The sequence below is a fragment of the Biomphalaria glabrata genome, chromosome 3 (assembly GCF_947242115.1).
Source record: "Biomphalaria glabrata chromosome 3, xgBioGlab47.1, whole genome shotgun sequence".
NCBI lineage: Eukaryota > Metazoa > Mollusca > Gastropoda > Planorbidae > Biomphalaria > Biomphalaria glabrata.
Window position 1 is genome coordinate 26,152,867 of NC_074713.1, and position 17,449 is coordinate 26,170,315.

The following is a 17,449-nucleotide window of genomic DNA, read 5'->3' on the forward strand; positions in this document are numbered from 1 at the left end:
TCATAATACTGATTCCTCAAGAAAATGAAACATTTAACAAGTAAGATTGTACACACAAACTATGAAGCTGTATATGCAGGGTTCCAATATTAAATCAGCTAAACATGTTTAAGATATGTAACTAGGTAATTCAACTGCACAGAGGATGTCATTACAAGTAGAAGGACAAATACCAAGACCCTTCAAGTCTCAATTCTAACTAGACCAAAGTTCTCATTAAACTATCAAAAAGTGTTGAAGCATTTAATAATATTCAGTTAGATGTGATCTTTGTTTATTCATGCTAAACATAGTCCAAGCAGAAAATATATCAAGTTAATTTTTAGGCTTATATAATAAGGTAACTACCCAGGTTATCTTTTTAAGCTGTTATAGGGCATGGTGCTGTGTGTTCAGCCCAATGATATCTGATATAATAAATCATCATATGCATACAACATCAGGGAGCCCAAAAAGCATACCCTAAGTATATAATCAGACTTATTTTTGTGTCTTTAAGAAAGTGTTGGTGGCTGAACAAAAACAAAAAAAACAAAAAAAAATGGAAACATAAGACTTAAACAATACATCTCTTAAAGCCCAGAAGAATACAGTAGAATTTTTTTTTTATCAAGATGGTTAAAAAAAAAAACAAACCTCATCATCTAGATGGCTTGCTTCCAAGTCTAAAGTTTTGAACTGCACTCTTCTGAATATCTCTTCTATACATTCACATTGCTTTTGGTCAAGTTTCTCACCTAGAAGTATTTGACATCAATGCAATTTTTAATTAATAAATGGTAATGAGCATTTGATTGCTGGCTAGACAAATTAGATCAGAAACTAACCATACATTTTCAGACCAGTAATCCGCAATACCAATAGATATTTTGTCTTTAACATTTTTTTCTCTATGTCTTAAGTGTTTTACTACTCTGATCGACAAGGATTTTTGCACAGGTCAAAACTTTCCATCTGAACAAAAAAATTTTTGATACCCCCCCCCCAAACCGTACATACACAAATCATTTTCCCAAATTATCATTTTATGGTAATATCAATATATTAGTAAAGCAATTCATGTACTTGAGAGAGGGGCACTATGATATCTCAGTGAGATAATAAATATTTAATTACATTTAAAAAGCACTGTAAATACTGGAATGCCTGTACCTTCCTTGTTACTAGTTGGCCACCAAACAAAATAAAGCACTCATGAGCTCAGTAGTTCAATGTTTCCAATGTACCATTTACAACATGCTCACAACACACACACACCCACAAAGCATTTCAAATATATCATTTACACACACACACACACACATCATAATGTAAGACTTTGCCTTCTACAAAGAGGTATTTTATACTTGAATGCTTTAAGCTAATGAAAAACAAAAAGTGAATGCTTTGAGTGTGTTATTAAATGTAGAAAAAGATTTTAGTAGCAACTAGAGTAATGTGTGACTCATGACTGACAGGATGAAGACTAGTCATTCATGAAATAATAAATGTAAAGAAACAAGAACATTAAATGATCATGATTGAGAAGATAGACTATCTTAAATGTTTTAAGCTATTTAATTTAAAAAAAAAAGATTTTGCATGAAGAAAACAATATGAATAAAAATGTATTCACTACAGCTAAAACATTATAAACCAAATATATTTTGAAACACTGGTCTTGTTAGACAACAAATAAGTCCTTAAATTAATGTCCTTCAAGGTATCTTCATAACCCTAGTGATAAGGTAGCATTGTGAATAATTGTCCTGTTTCCATCAACACTATGATCAATATGAAACTATCAACTCTCTGCTGCAATGCACATTTTAGTCCATTTCGGAAAATGATTCAAAAAGCAAGAGCTTGTAAAACTAAAATATTATAAACATAATACCAGAACAAGCAGCCAACACCAGCAAACTAGTCACATTTTTGTTTATTGTCCAACAAAAAATGAGCTTTCAATGCTTTAGATAGTCCTTGTAACTTAGATCACATGTGGCCAATATGTATTGTCAGGTTAGTGTTGAAAAAAAAATCCCATAAAGCAAGCAGCAAGAGGAAGAAAGTGTAAAACATCAAAGAAAAGAAATGAGTTTGTGACATCAAACATTGGACCAACATATCCTTTTTAAATGCATTTTGAACCAGAGCAGAAGACAATGACGTCAGATGCCATTCAGGGTAATCAGATAAATAAGTGAAATACCATCCCAGGGTACCCTGTTCAATTAGTTTATGATATATCAAAAGATTGAAAATTGCCCTTGAAAGAACAAATTAAATGTATCTAAGAAAGATCATTTTGCAACCTAATTTTGTATTTTACACCACAACAATGAGAATAAGAGATGCAAAACAGTGATAAGCGAATAAAAAAAAAGTTCAGGTAAATAGAGGTATATGGGAGGGCAATGTCAAGTTGATTTACTAATGGAGCCCAAAAGTAAATAAGTTTCTCATGGTCAGCACCACAACAAATCCCTGTTTACCTTGTCTGACAGAATCTAGGTGGATTAGAGGATATGTTTAAATTGAAAATCTCAGAAATGAGGAAACATTAGTAAACAACATTCATTCTTTTATGAAAAAAAAAAAGATGCATGAATGGTAAAAGTTTATGAACACAGACACACACTCAAATGCAATTCTGTTACAAAACTTTAGATTGTCATGCTTATTTATAATTATATATCTAAATCATGACAGTGAATAGCATTCATGGATCATTATTCTCTATAAAGTATATCAAGGTGACACCAGGGAAAGACTATAATGTCATTGCAAGTTTACCATTGTAAAAAGAAAAAAAACAATACTTTGTGTGTGTACACATTAGTCAGCTCTAATGTAACATGGTGCCACTTTGAGAGAGAATCAGGTGTGAGAAAAAGAAGAAACAAAAGATACATACAAGTAGGGCTGAGAGAAACATTCTGTAATAGTGGCCAGTTTTTTTAGCATACCTCTCACATTTGAAGCAAAGTTAAAAAATACTACTGATGACATAAGCTATGAAGTAAGAACTAAAAAAAAATGGACTGTGGTGTTATAGGGCAGCCAAAGTTTAGCCTGATATGAATATTGCAAGTTAAACAGATGTCCTATTAATATTAAGTAAGTGGCTGTTGTGTGGGAAAAACACAGAAAAACATACAGATAGAGTAATAGATGAACACTGGAACAAGATGGCTGCTAGACATGATTAAGTAAGACAAAGAAAGAAAGAGCATCAGACAGGGATAGATTAGATTTATATTAGATTAAGAATACATTTAATGTAATTAGATTAGATTACATTAAGTTTTAGATCAGACAGACAGACAGACAGACAGACAGATAGATAGATAGATAGATAGATAGATAGATAGATAGATAGATAGATAGATAGATAGATAGATAGATAGATAGATAGATAGATAGATAGATAGATAGATAGATTGTTCAACAACAACAAAAAATCGCAAGCATTCTTGACCGAGTCCTATTGATTGTCCATTATTTCTTAAGTCAACAGAAATGTCCTCGAGTAGTAATGGTTTTCTTTATTTGAAAAGACGACAATGTGTTCATTGAAGTCACTGTTTGAACACTCAGCGGCTCAATGTAGATTGACTGAGTACAGTCATCTATCTTCCCACCAAACATTGGCTTTAAGCGAGCCGCTACGGACATATTGCATTCCTCTTATCGACCAGCCCGGGTGTGACGCGCGCTACAATCTAGGAAGGCCATTTACAGTGGACGCCAGCACCTCAGACAGTGCACCGAATATTCCTTTACATTTAGTGGTACTTTCTACTCAGATTCATACACAATACAGCTGTGGCATCCAAAGCGCCCCTCTAATCCTGTAGTACACTTAGATTGGAGACCATTTTATGGCGTATTCCAGGATAGAGAAAAAACAATTGAACATATTCTAAAGGAAGAACCGCTAGTTGTTATGCTGTCTGTCTATCTGTTCGCATGTTGCGTTTAGATAAAAAAAAAGTGTTACTGAAAATCCAATATTACAATCGCCTTTCAGAGGGCTCGGATACATGCAACTGCTGTGTTTCGTGTGTGAATGTTGTTCAAGTTTGCATCTACATTGTTACTGTTATAATAGTTATGCTGAGGTGGACAAATGTAGCCACACTGAATTTCCATTTGTCTGAACCAATAAATGTATCTTTTTAATAAATAATATCTAGCATTAAGCATGCATACGTTGTACGCACATACATATAGACCACTGGCGGATTCAGGGGGTGGGGATGGGAGGTAGGGACGATCGCTCCCACTCCATTCTTTAATATCAAATGCAATCATTAGCAATGATTATAAAAAGGAGAGAGGACTAATGATGATAAATCGTTTTCAATCTACCGCCCTCTCCCCTTTTCCTACGAAAATATGACGTTTTAAATCAGAATAGTCAAATATGGCGACAGAGTAGGTAATTGTGCACGGCGTTGTCATAATTAATTAAAAGTAAGACTGTTTTGGCAAATTTAGAATTAATGAGACATTTTTAAGTATATGAGTTCTGAACCCAAATATTTTTTCCTAGTCGCATTTTCCCCAAGAAAAATGACAATTACACTCGTTCTAAAATAAACTGCAGATGCAGTGTAGTATCTGGTTTCACTGTCTTCATTGCAAAAAGCAATTAACTGTCCTCCAAAAGAATACTCTATTTTATTTGCATTCAGATTGTATGGACATGTATATACTATTTTTTTTTATACTTAATTAGCCTTTCGTGTTATTCAATGGTTGTATTGGATGGTCTACATTGTCTGCAACAGTGAATGCAATTTTGTGTAAGTTTGTGGGTAACGTAATTTGTGAGTACGACTGACCCGCACCTTCTCATTTGTCCATTATAGGCTTCCGTTGTTATCTGCTCGGAAAACGCTAGCATTTGTAGACTATGTCGACCTATATTAATTAGCAGATCTCACAAAACAATATCAAGTCTAGTTGTGTTAGATGTAGCTAGCGCCCGAAACCTATTTCGCTTTGGTATTCCTACAAAGAAAAAAAAAACTTGATAAGGAAAGATTCACCCTATACAAGGATACCGGACATCTGTACTTCCATTATTGAACCAAACGGACTTACAAAGAAGGGGGGGGGGGGGAGGTGAACAAAAATACAAACAAGGCTTACTAATTTAACATGTCTATAAAATGTATGCTGTAAAACAACTAGATCTTCATTATTTCATTTCAAATTTTTCAGTCTAAGCGACTTAAAAGAAAGTAATTATTAGTGCAAACATAGGACCCAATGAGCTTGCATAATTTCTTTGTATTTGCCATGTGTGGAAAAAAATGCCTCTCACAGCAAAATGTATTTCTCTTTTGTCCACTCAGCGAAATAGTTATTTCAGCATTAGCTAGAGAAGGCGTTGTAATACGTGTCGTGCGGTCAAGTTTTAAATTCACTATTTCTGTAAGAATCTGAACCAGATGATAGGAAGGATTGAATTCGAAAAATGGATTACTATAACCGAGTGAAAGTTGAACATTTTCACTCGACCCAAAAGTATCCTTTTACCAAACGTCAGGTAACCCTATCCCAACAGTGTAATGTATATAGTACACACCGACACTACATGTGTAGACCTAAGTATACGTATGTGTTCAACTAGGCTTGAAAACAAATACCACAGTAGATAGGATACAATAGGAAAACTAAGTCGCCATATGAACGGAACATAGCCACATTACTTTGGAATCAAAACAACAAATATCTAGAACTTGGTGTGTGTTAGTGACAGTTCCACATTGACTGCTAGTTAACTTGGTCGCACAGCTGGTGGAGATTGCCTACTGTAGAGACCAGTGATAGTGCTTGCCACAGAATGACATTATTAGTCCAGTCAACAAAAATGTCTTTCAATCATTCAGTATTATGTTTCATACTTGACATTGTGGCCATTGTAATAATAATTATAATAACAAAACTCTACCCTGTCAGTGCCAGAGAATGAATACTCGTTCATTTCTAACATAATAACAATAATAATGATAGTCCGAAGATCAATGAGGAATGCAGCATTTCCCGTGGCTACGCAGTGTCAGTGAACGAATTGTCGTGTCCCCCCCAGATGTGACCTATATATTTTGCCACAACTAGAGTAGGCATAACCATTGTCCGCCGGTGGTCAAGTTAGATTTTTTCGCCGTCTACGTCTGTCCTTGGCAGAGGATTTTCTGATATTGTAATAATACAACAAGACTTAGCACCATAGAGTATTGCGGTGGCGGGAGATTATTGAGCTGACGTAGTCTCTCTCTGTGTATATATATTATTGACTTCTAGCTAGACACTTTTGTGTTCAGTGCGCTACTTCTCTCTATTCTCCTTTCCCTAAAGTGTGGAATGTTGGCGTCAAATAAAGATGGGACACGGCGCGTACAACTGTGTCCACACACGGCACAAGAGATGTCCCCCTTGTCACGTGATACGAGTAAATAGATCTGAGTCTTGGTCTGCTCTAAACTAACTGGTGTCAACGCGGTACATGGGACACTGGTGATGGGCCGAGGACGACTTGATCAGTTATCTGTCACTACAAGGTTATCTAGTGTCCTCATGGACACAACATTGTTTCTATCCAACGTTATAGTTAACACGCGTGCAAGTGTGTCGGCCAGTCAACCCTCGTGTCACTGTACGAATGATAAGTCTATTGGTTCACGGCTTCCAAACGGTAACAAACAACTTAAACAAATATTTTTAACATAGTGGTTGGTAGAAATAATAAACAAGCTTATATACAGTAATGTTTGTCAACAACGCTATGCAACTAAACTTTTTTTATTAGTGGAAGGATCAGTACAATAACAATGGAATAGATAAATGATTCATTGCCCCTCACAGAGAAGGCGGTCTGTGTGTTCAATCAGGTACAAGCGATATTGCTGTTGTGGGGGGGGGGGGGGATCATAAAATTGTTTTGATAAAAACACGTGTATGCGTGTGTGAGTGAATTAAGGTTTTAGTCAATGCAACATGTATACACAAAAAAACAAACATAGGGTTTCTACTTATTTATCAATTCAAAAAACAACTTGATAAAAATCATGACCCAGATATAAGTAATTCACACAATACATAAATACTACACATTACAGTGCTTTCTTTAAGACCATCTTAAAGGGAAACTCCGATGTTTTTTCAAATTTGAGTTATTGACATATTTAAATTCTGCGTAAAAAGTTGTAATAGTAAACATTTTACCATTTTGTATTTAAATGCTTAGAAACATTTATATTTAATAAATTAGACAGTAAATTCTTGACATCTCCAAAAAAAAAAAAAACGGGGTTCTTTGAGATTTTGTTTTTAGGTTAGGCATACGTCACTTCCCTCAATAATACTGAAAGAGAGACTACATTTAACCAATCGTATCGCTTCATTCTTACAGTAGCTGTTAGGCTTAGTGATGGCCTAGTCCAGAGCTATGGTACAGTTATATATATAGAGAGATCTAAAAGCATTAGGATAACCAGCTCGATAAAAAAGTAACAATTTCATCTAATCCCCTCCCCTGTCCTAAATAGTAAATAGATCGTGTGTCTGACTGATTCTAACAAAGTGGTCAGTGTAAGGCTACTCTAGACTACGTGTAGTCGGTCATGACAAGACAACCAAGCGATAGTGTTTGTGTGTGTTGAGTGGTCAGGCGAGAAAATACACAAGCCTTGGTTAGTCAAGCATGTAAATCTACTTTCAACACGCATTTTTTTTCTTTGCTTACAAGATCTAGATCTAACTGCATAGACAAAGATGTATTTCTTTTACTAGAATGTAAACTTTACTGTATGGTCTCCCGTTATACAATAAGTCAACAGATTAAATTAATAGGTTAGTAAGACGTCACATAGAAACCTGGTAAAAATCTGATCGTTTTGGATGCGAAGAAAAAATGTCAGAAAAACATCAATTACTAAGTTATTATTGCAAATTAAAAAAAAAAAAAAATATATTCATTATCTGTAAATCAAAACACATATTATATCAAAAATTGTCAAAACCATCGGAGTTTCCCTTTAAGGTGAACAGTCCTGATCATTCTAAGAAAACGAGTTGTCTGCTCATGGTAAACGGTATGTAGCCCAGTGGACAGACTGCCTATTATATTAGAGAACAGTGCGAAAGATCAACACATACACGTGAAGAGACAGATGGGACGGTTAATATCTCTTCCCAGCGCTGAGTCTGGGATACAAAGTGGGGCTGTGAAAGTACAAGTCTGAGTAATGCCTAATGAACCAAACATGCTAATCGTTGATGTGTTTTGTTAAGCATTGGTCAGGGAAGGCAGATCTAGAGCTGAGATACAAGATTTCAATGGACATAGGAAATCATTCACATAGTAAAATAGATAGCATAGTAGTGACCCACGCCGTCTAGCCACTGCACAATGAAATTATTTATTTTTCATATCAACCTATTTTTAATAAAAATGTTTATATGAATATACCTTATTGCGCTTCAACATATCTTGTTAGCATACTCCTTAACTCGATCACCCAGTGTATGTAAATATGTTGCAGTGACGCTAGACAATGAAATGTCTTTGATACATTTAATTATGCTAGGACAAAACTGCTAAATGAAACTCTCTCTCCCTATCTTCAAGGCCTTAAAAGAAAACACATTAAAAACTATCCAATGCATTACGAAGAAATAACTTGGTCCGGACATCGATCCCAGACTGGGATTCGAACCAGAACCTTTCTACTCAGCAACTGGTCGCAATATCGCAAACTAAGAAGTTCTACTGCCTTAAAGACGGTTTACGATAAGCAAACAAACATTGTGGAAGGCATCATTCCAATTGTATGTGAACATCAAATCGTACTTCTGGTTTACCCCATAACAAAGGCGTGTGTCTACAGTTTAGTTCTAAACGATAAGGACATTATGCATGGCCACAATCAAGAACCAAGACGTAGGCGAGTGTGTGCAAATACCGAGTTGAACATCTTCCAAGCCTCAAATCATCACAGTTGGTGTTAGTAGGAAAGCAGTCAAAGCACAGGAAGGCGTGTTATTTCTTTAATGGTTGACATGGGATCATACACATTTCTAGTTTGCTTTTATAATGTGTGGTTGATTTGCTGGCTTAGAGGGAAGGTAATTACGTTTGTAAGTTTTAGATAGAATGATCTATCAGAGTGTCACCAGTATATATATAGTATTGGTACAAGGTATAAAATAATCACCCCAACCTGAGGTAAATGTGCTCCCTCAAGGCATTTAACAGACCAGATAGGAGTTTTTGAAAGCATATTATCTGATTGTGGACAGTGTTTCAACAGAAGAATCAGTATTTGACTATTTCATTGGGAAAGAAAAAAATGCGGAGGTTTAGGAAATTATTGTAAATTCCAAGTCTACTAAATGATCAATCGGAAAAACATTGAGGGAAAAAAAAGGGGGGGGGGATAATAGACCTTGAGTGTTACAAAATATATTATATGGAATGCCTACTCAGTTGAAAGTCATTTGTGAGGATAAAAAAAAAATTCCGTGCTACTAGTAAGGTTCGTTTTCCAAAGATGTGGAAGGAATCCAGAATCAAAATCTTACCAGGAATACAAAACAATGCTTGAGCAAAGTGTGGCATAGTCAAACATCGTTCTATCGATCTGCCAGGCGAAAGTTTTAAATGTATGTATTGACCACCGATTATGAAAAATGAGTCCCCAAAAGTTTCAATGATAAAGTTCACACTCCACTTATTGGGACTTTTAAGCGTGTGCTAAATTCAGTCCTATTAGTAGTCAAACGAAAAAAGAGGACATTAAGCAAGCAAGCCATGTGTTTAGAAATGACAGACACACACACATACAAAGTGTGTAATAATAGGATCGAGTAGAGAAGATAATTAATTCTATGCTGTACTTGGTTCAGACTTTCTTTGGTGGGGGGGGGGGGGGGGGGGACCTGGTTGAAGAGAGAAGTAAATTATTGTGTAAAGGAATATCGGCTTTGGAATGAAGACAAGTCGGATGACTTCCTTTAGAATTAGTGGTTGGATTTTTGTTAAAGCGAAACATTTTTTTTTGTTTATCCTTGCCTTCACCATCTCTGTATTGAAAACGTTGTTAGGATAAGGGCGGAGTAGAGAAGCTATATTGCTCCAGTACAGTACTTCACGAAACAAAACACAGACATACATGTTTCCTACACAGTGACTGTGTAAAGTGTATGATGCTTGCAATGAAAATAAACGATCTTTTGATGGCTCATGATTTCCAATATGCCTCAGATGGACACTATTTGCTATAAAAAATATTCTGGAAATAAATCAATACAGTTTAAGCTCTATCGAGAATCTTTACAATGGCATTTATTCGGGGACAGCAAGCAGTAATCTCTTGTGTGTGTTGGGGGGGGGGGAGGAGTTTCCAGCTTTTTACATTGGATTGCTATTATAACTTCGTTGTTTAATGCATCGCAGTCATTTCATTACCGCCCTTGCCCTCCACTATGCGGACAACTTTTGTGTAATAGTTAGGACGCAATAACACCACAGACAGGAGAACTCTCTGACACTATTCAGCTGATACACTTTTCAGCAAAGAAAAACAACAAATGGATGGGGAAAAAAAAAGGGGGGGGGTGAAGGGGAAAAAATATAACCGATATGAAAAAAAAATTGGAAAATTGTTTTTTGTATACAGGCTACGTTTCAACACGGGGTATATAGCATCATTTCCAATCTCACATTTCAATGGGAGATAACTAATCCAGCTGTGAGATAACTAGTCCAGTTCAGGCCCTGATCACACACTTCAAACATTGAGCACATCGATCTGTGGTGCCAAGATCACTTTCTTCAAGGGCGACCAAGCCCTAACTAGATAAGCAGAACATGCCTACCTTCCATCAAACCAAACCCAACTTAAAAAGGAAAAAATAAAAAACAAATGAGTGTGTATGTGTGTGTGTGGGGGGGGGTGAAGATGATCAATACAAATAACCAATGTTAACGCTAAAGAACCTTTTTTTCCCCCCAATTTGATCTACATTATTTAATTGACAAAAATGCAAATATTCAAGAAGCGATTTTTCAGCCTTTGAGGTTTTTTTGCATGTTCCTTGTAGCTTTTTGAAGTTACCCAATTTACAAGTAAATAAATCATCATCATCAAACTCCATTAGAGTGAGGGCTTGAGAGGCTCAAATCCTCTCTTGCAAAAGCCCTGGACAGAAACCCTGCTGTCTTGCGTAGTGCATGAATGTCGCCATACAGGTCGAGAATTTTGGGTTTCCCAGACCTGTCGAGACGGAGATCAGCAAGTCTGGGGCAGTCAAACAGAATATGAGGCACGGTTTCCTCTTCTTCCCCGCAGCGAGGGCACCGTGAATCGAAATTTGGCCATAGCCGCGAGAAATATGAGCCAACAGGACAGTGGCCTGTCCTGCACTGTGCTATAATAGCTTGCTCAGGCCTGGACAGCCTCCACCACGGGGAAGTGCGGTCAGGACGCCTCATGCGCTCCCAGACTCCACGGGCTTTTTGGGACTTGTCCCAGCACTCAAACCACTTTTCCATTTCTGTTTTTTGTATTATAGCCAGGGCTTGATGAAAGCTTACAGCCTGATCAGTGGGTGGAATTTGCCCTCCCTGGTGGGCCAAAGAGTCTGCGATAGTGTTGCCAGTCACACCTATGTGACTCGGTACCCACTGCATTATTACAGGGGTGCCATAGCGTTGTTTGACGTTATGTGAAGCTATGATGACAGTGTTGATATTGGGGGGCCATGGTCAGGGGCTTTGCAAAGCAAGCATGTAGTACAGATTTTGAGTCAGTGACCACAACAATCTGTGTTGCCCTCAAATGTCCCTCGCCGAGTTGAGAGTCAATGACTTTTAAGGCTTCACAGACTGCCATGGTCTCCGCATCAAAACTGCAAACACTACCACATGGTCCAAAGATTTTGACTGTGTGAGAGCCAAGAAAGTCGATGTAGGCTCCATAGCCTGCTCTTCCAGAATCTATTGATGCCGATCCATCAGTGTATGCAAAAATAGCACTGGGCTTGAAGGTATTAATGGTCTACAGAGCTAGGATTTAAAAGTCGTTAGATGAACGGCTTTGCTTAGTGGCATTAGGGTCTACTAATTTCAAGCGTATGTCTGGGGTTGTTGAGCGACACCAAGGGGGAAGGGGATGAAAGCGTTGAATGTTTTGTCGGTTGGTGGAGAGGCCAGCTTCATCAGATAGTCTAGTGGCATGATGCATAAAAGACTGCATCTGGATACGTCTTCTGCATCTCCAACCATCCAATAGTTTTCTAGCTGGGAGGTATTCATCCAGCCTTTTATACCGCTCATAGCAGGTCAGTACTGACCTTTCCCTCCTAAGGGTTAGTGGAGCTATATTAGCCATTATTTCAGCCGCATTCACTGGACTTGTCCTAAAGGTTCCACAGACAAATCTTAGTGCTTGGGACTGTATTTTATCAAGTTGTTCAAGAGCAGTCCTAGAGCCATAAATTTGCACAGGTAGGCTGTAGTCTATCTGTGATCGGACTGCTCCTAAATACAGGGATCGGAGCATGTCTGCTCGGGCTCCCCACTTCGTGGATGCCAGCTTCCGCACAATGCAAAGTTTCCCTGAGGCCTTTCTTACAACATCCTGGATGTGCTCACACATTTTTAGTTTGCGATCTAAAGTTACACCAAGGTACTTGGGTAGCTTTTCCATGCTGAGAGCCACTCCGTTGAGGGAGAGCTGGAAAGGTTGCCCGAGAATGCCAGTCCCGAGCGTGAACAGAGAATAGACCCTTGGAGGTGTTTATTTCTAGCCTCCATTTTTGTGTGTATGAGCAGAGCGTATGGAGGTCTTATTGTAGCACTTTTTGTATAGTGGTTGCGCTCCTACCGGATTTCCAAAGGACAATATCATCAGCATACAGCAGCTTTTGGCATTTTAGCTGAGCCGGTAGGTCATTTATGAAGGCCGTGAAAAGGGCGCATGACAGGACGGAGCCCTGGGGGAGGCTGTGTTCGAGGGTCATTTCCCCTGAGACTTCTCCATACATCCTTGTTCTTATTGTATTGTACGCTCTTGTAGGAAGTCTCTAATCTTGCTTCAGTAAATAAATAGAAGCTCTGTACGGCATTTCTGCTTCACCACGTGAAAGCCAGAGAGAGAGGTGTAGGTGTACTTCAGATCAGTGGTACACATAACAGGGTTCAGAATTGCTGATTAAAATGTTCCAGAAACCAATACTAAACCCATTATCAGGAAAGATCTGGATATAAAAAGAATTAAGAAAACCATATGGACATGACTCAATATTATATAGACTCAATATTATATACTGTATCCTTTGAAAAAAAAAGACATTTAAAAAACACTAAGCTAATGTAAAGATAACATTAAATCATTTGTGTCCCATCTGTTTTGAAATTTTGGTATTGTTTTTTGTTGTTGTTTTTTTCTCTCATGAACTTTTAGAGTTTCCAAGTCATACAAACTTGTGCCATTCCTCTTCTGAATTCAATATGCAAGTGTGTTTATGAATTATGGAATAAATCTAAATAGATTAATTATATTTGGTAATTAACAAAGGCTTGAGTGATATCTTAATTTAGTAAAATAGTTCCACAATTCGACTTCAGCAGCAAAGGTCAATCTGGAAAGATTCTAGGTTAATTTTTGGTTGTGTTGGTGAGTGCCATACACTCAGATTCAAGTTGAGATGTGCTTACTGAGCAGAACCCTTCTCCCACGTAACCCCATCCCATCATGTTCACAAAAGAGATAGGACCATGGTGCAATGAGCAAGCTATAAGCATGACAGAAACTATGCATTAAAAAAAAATTATTATTAACGTTTACTACTTATGTGCTGAGATCTTACTTTTTTTTTACCTTTAAAAAAAAAAAAAAACTTTGCTTACTAAAAGAATTGAACTGTATGCAGACAACTCACCTTTTAGGCTAAACAAGTCCTCCCTTTTCCCAGAAGAAGATATTACCTGAAATCGTGAACAGATTATTTATATAGCTTATGGTTGCTTATGAATTATTGTTATAAACTTGTGCTCTCAAGGAGTTCCCCCATCCATATTGTATAGCTGTATTAAAAGTGCTCATTTATGTGAAATGGAGAAACACAACAGGTCAGACAGACCAAAAAAAAAAAAAAAAAAAAAGGACTTTGTGCTTTTATGTTTTCTTTCTCAGGTCTAGATTACTTGGAAACCAGACTGAAGAAGATGGGAAATAAAGGTCCTCAGATGTTGAAGAACTATCATTGAAGCTGCACATTACATTGAGTGTAACTAAAAAGTATGCAACAATCAAAACAACTTACTTGTAACTGTTGTATGATTTTCCCAACTGGCTTAGTTCCATGAAGCTCACAGCTTTTCTTGTAAGCACTAATTAGTTCTTCAGTTGTCCAAGGTGAAGCTGAGAGAAAATCAAATACTTATATATATATATATATATATATATATATATATATAAATATATATATATATATATATTTTTTATAATCAATATCTAAAATAATATGTAATACAATTGGGGAATTTTAAAAATTTGAGCACTTTTTTTTTTAATTTTGAGCCCATAAATAATTATATTAAAAAATGGTAGCTGGAGCTACATGGCAACATGGGTAATGTTCAACAAATGCCAGTTACCTTAGAACTTTGTTGGAGAATATTTAACTAACACAATAATGGGTTAAATATTCAAAGCTGTTAAATCCACTGTTACAACAATGGTGCTGGTAAGCATTAATAGTGGAGCTTATGGAGTTAATTGTACAGTATTGGCTATGACTTATTGGACATTAAAGTGTTACATTATTTTGGAGCCCTGAGTTGTCAAGTTCTTTGAGTTGGTAATGTCATGTGGAGCAGTTTGCAGAGAGCCTGGTTAGTGGGAATCATTACAATATTATAAATAAGTCTGTAAAGGCTAGATGTTGAATAAGTTAGCAAATTTAAAAAATAATAAAATAGGCTATATTTTAATACTAGCCTAATAATAATAAAACCCAGTCTCAACTAAATTTGAAAATTTAAAAAAATAAATAATAAAAGTAAGCTTCATCTCTGCTTATAATTCTTAAGTGTAGCTAGCTCCAAAGCTACAATTAGTTTGAATGTAAAGAGAGAAACAAATATATATAATATATAGTTATAGCTAACTTTAAAATTTAATAAACAATTCCAGAAAGATAAATTACAATCAAAATGATCTGATACAGGTTTAAGGAAACAGGATGAATTATATTAGTGATGCCAAATTTATTTTCAGCTGCTGCTGCATCATTGCAAAAAATTTTCGTCTTGAATATGACCTGAAAACTGTAGGTAATCACTCCATATTTATAATATATAATATATTTAACAAATAATATGGTTTGTTTTTAATACTAATACTGTCAATATAAGATATTTAGTGCATAAAGACGCATTAAATATTATGTAAATAATAGACTGCCCAAACGTCATTGTTCATATTTTGGATAATTAAGCTAAAAGTTGTTTTCTTTTCAAAAAGAAAAATAATAATAGTGTATGATATTATAACAAATGTTAAAAGCCCCCCCCCCCCCCCACTAGCTGTATGTAACTCAGGTATTTTAATCCCACCAATTATTAAAAAAATTGCCTATTAACATAGTATGCAGTACAAGCGGAAAGTAAGTAATAGTAAGTCAGGCACAGGGTTAAAGGAGCATAATGTCTGAAGTAGTCGTAGAAAAGAGAAAGCGATTTTGGATTCAGAATTTTTCCTTGAAGCTAAGCCAAATCAATGGAAAAGGCTGGAGGAGTTGCCCTGAGAAAAAAATCAGGACTCAATGACCCTCAGACATCCTGCAGATATGTGCCTTTAAGAAGCTGCAACTATTTCAGCCAAAGAATAGCCAATGAGGCAACTTTGAGTAAATATCAGTGTGATTACAAAAGTGTGTTTTTATAAATAAAATACAAAACATCTGTATGAAAGCTTTTGTGTGTGGAAAAAATTACTACAGTTTGAAATGTAAAGATTGTAGTTAATGATAATGTGTAGCACAGTTTTAGAATGACTTGATCTAGATCTACAAGTAGGACTCTATTCTAAAATTTTTTTTTAAATCCTAAAAACTGTTATGCTGAATATAACTGCCTAATAAAGTGTGAGTGTGTGTGTTGTTTTTTTTTTTTTTTTTGGGGGGGGAGGAGTATAATTTGGTTAGTAAAGATGTTGTTTTTTTTACATTTATATAAGGCAAGGTGTAGTTGTAGAGATCTAGATTATTTTAGATCTATGACTGAAATTTTTTTTTCTAAATATGAACAGAGTGGACTATGTTGTGAATGGTGATGTTTCTTCTAAACTTTCAAACTGTTCCATGGTTAGAGTTACTGTAATTCTGGCTGTTCCACTGAATACAAGGGCCAAAAAGTGTGTTGTTTGGGAGAGGCGTTCCATTTAAAAATAGTTGATGTATTGCGTGTGTGTTTGGGGGGGGGGGGGGGCATTTTAATGCTGGTACACAAGAAGGTTACAACTGTTGGACCTAAGAAGTGCTTGAGCATACTCTTTCTTAGGGGGTTTCAACCATAGCGTAGATACAGATAATATATAATATCTAAATCAAAGTTATTATTATTATTTGAAAATTTAACAAATATATAAACTTATATTTTAGATCTATATTAGATCTGTATTATAATACTATATCTATTTGAACACAGATCTAGAATAATTAGTAATTCTTACCATCTTTCCAAGGATCAGGAGGTTCAAAATATCCTGAAATAAATGTATCTTTTGGGAAGCTTATTCCCTTCTTTCCTTTTGTATTAATGGTTTGCTCCTCATTTTTTATTGAAGTTTCACTGTTAGCCTGATGAGTATTTTTATCATTGGCACTTTCAGAACTAGAATGAAGTGTATTTTTATCTGAAATATTGTTAACTGTTTCCTCTGAAATAATGTAGGAATCACAGAAGTGGCTAAGACTTAAACCAGTATTCTCACCATTATTATTCCATTTCACACAATCCTGGTTAAGAATATGTACATGTTGTTCATTTATTTCATCAATCCCATCTAGATCTAGCTGCTTTACAACGCCATTATCGATACTGTGATTTTCGGACTTTTTACCATTTTGATGCTGTTTGTTTATAACAGCCAAGTCTTCATTGTTTACAACACTGACAACAGTGCTCTCAGCTGTTATTTTTTTAGATAACGTCTTGGCAATAAAAACATCCTGCAAAGGGTCTTTACCGACAGAGTCGTTGAGTGTTTCAGCCATTATCTATTGTATCATGCCATTCATTAAGATGAGATTAAGGTTAAGTCAGAAATTATTGAAATTAAAACAATAACAATAAACACAATGAATGATTTGCACCACGGAATTCTCTCTCGCGGATGGCTGCCATTATACGCCTGCGTCAAATGACTTCCGGCTACAACTCTTTCGC

The 17,449-nt window shown here is 36.1% G+C and overlaps 1 protein-coding gene across 2 annotated transcripts in view; it reads right to left on the bottom strand.

Moving 5' to 3' along the window:
* Positions 1–17,419, bottom strand: part of LOC106072160 (protein phosphatase 1 regulatory subunit 37-like) — a 45,389-nt gene extending 27,970 nt beyond the window's left edge. For both annotated transcript variants that reach the window (XM_056024244.1, XM_056024243.1), the window contains exons 1-4: positions 16,734–17,419; positions 14,323–14,420; positions 13,939–13,984; positions 637–737 (exon numbers count right to left, since the gene is read on the bottom strand). In XM_056024244.1, coding sequence (XP_055880219.1) covers positions 637–737; positions 13,939–13,984; positions 14,323–14,420; positions 16,734–17,277 — 789 coding nt within the window. In that variant the 5' untranslated portion in view covers positions 17,278–17,419. The remainder of the gene's footprint in view (positions 1–636; positions 738–13,938; positions 13,985–14,322; positions 14,421–16,733) is intronic.
* Between the last annotated feature and the right edge of the window lie 30 nt (positions 17,420–17,449).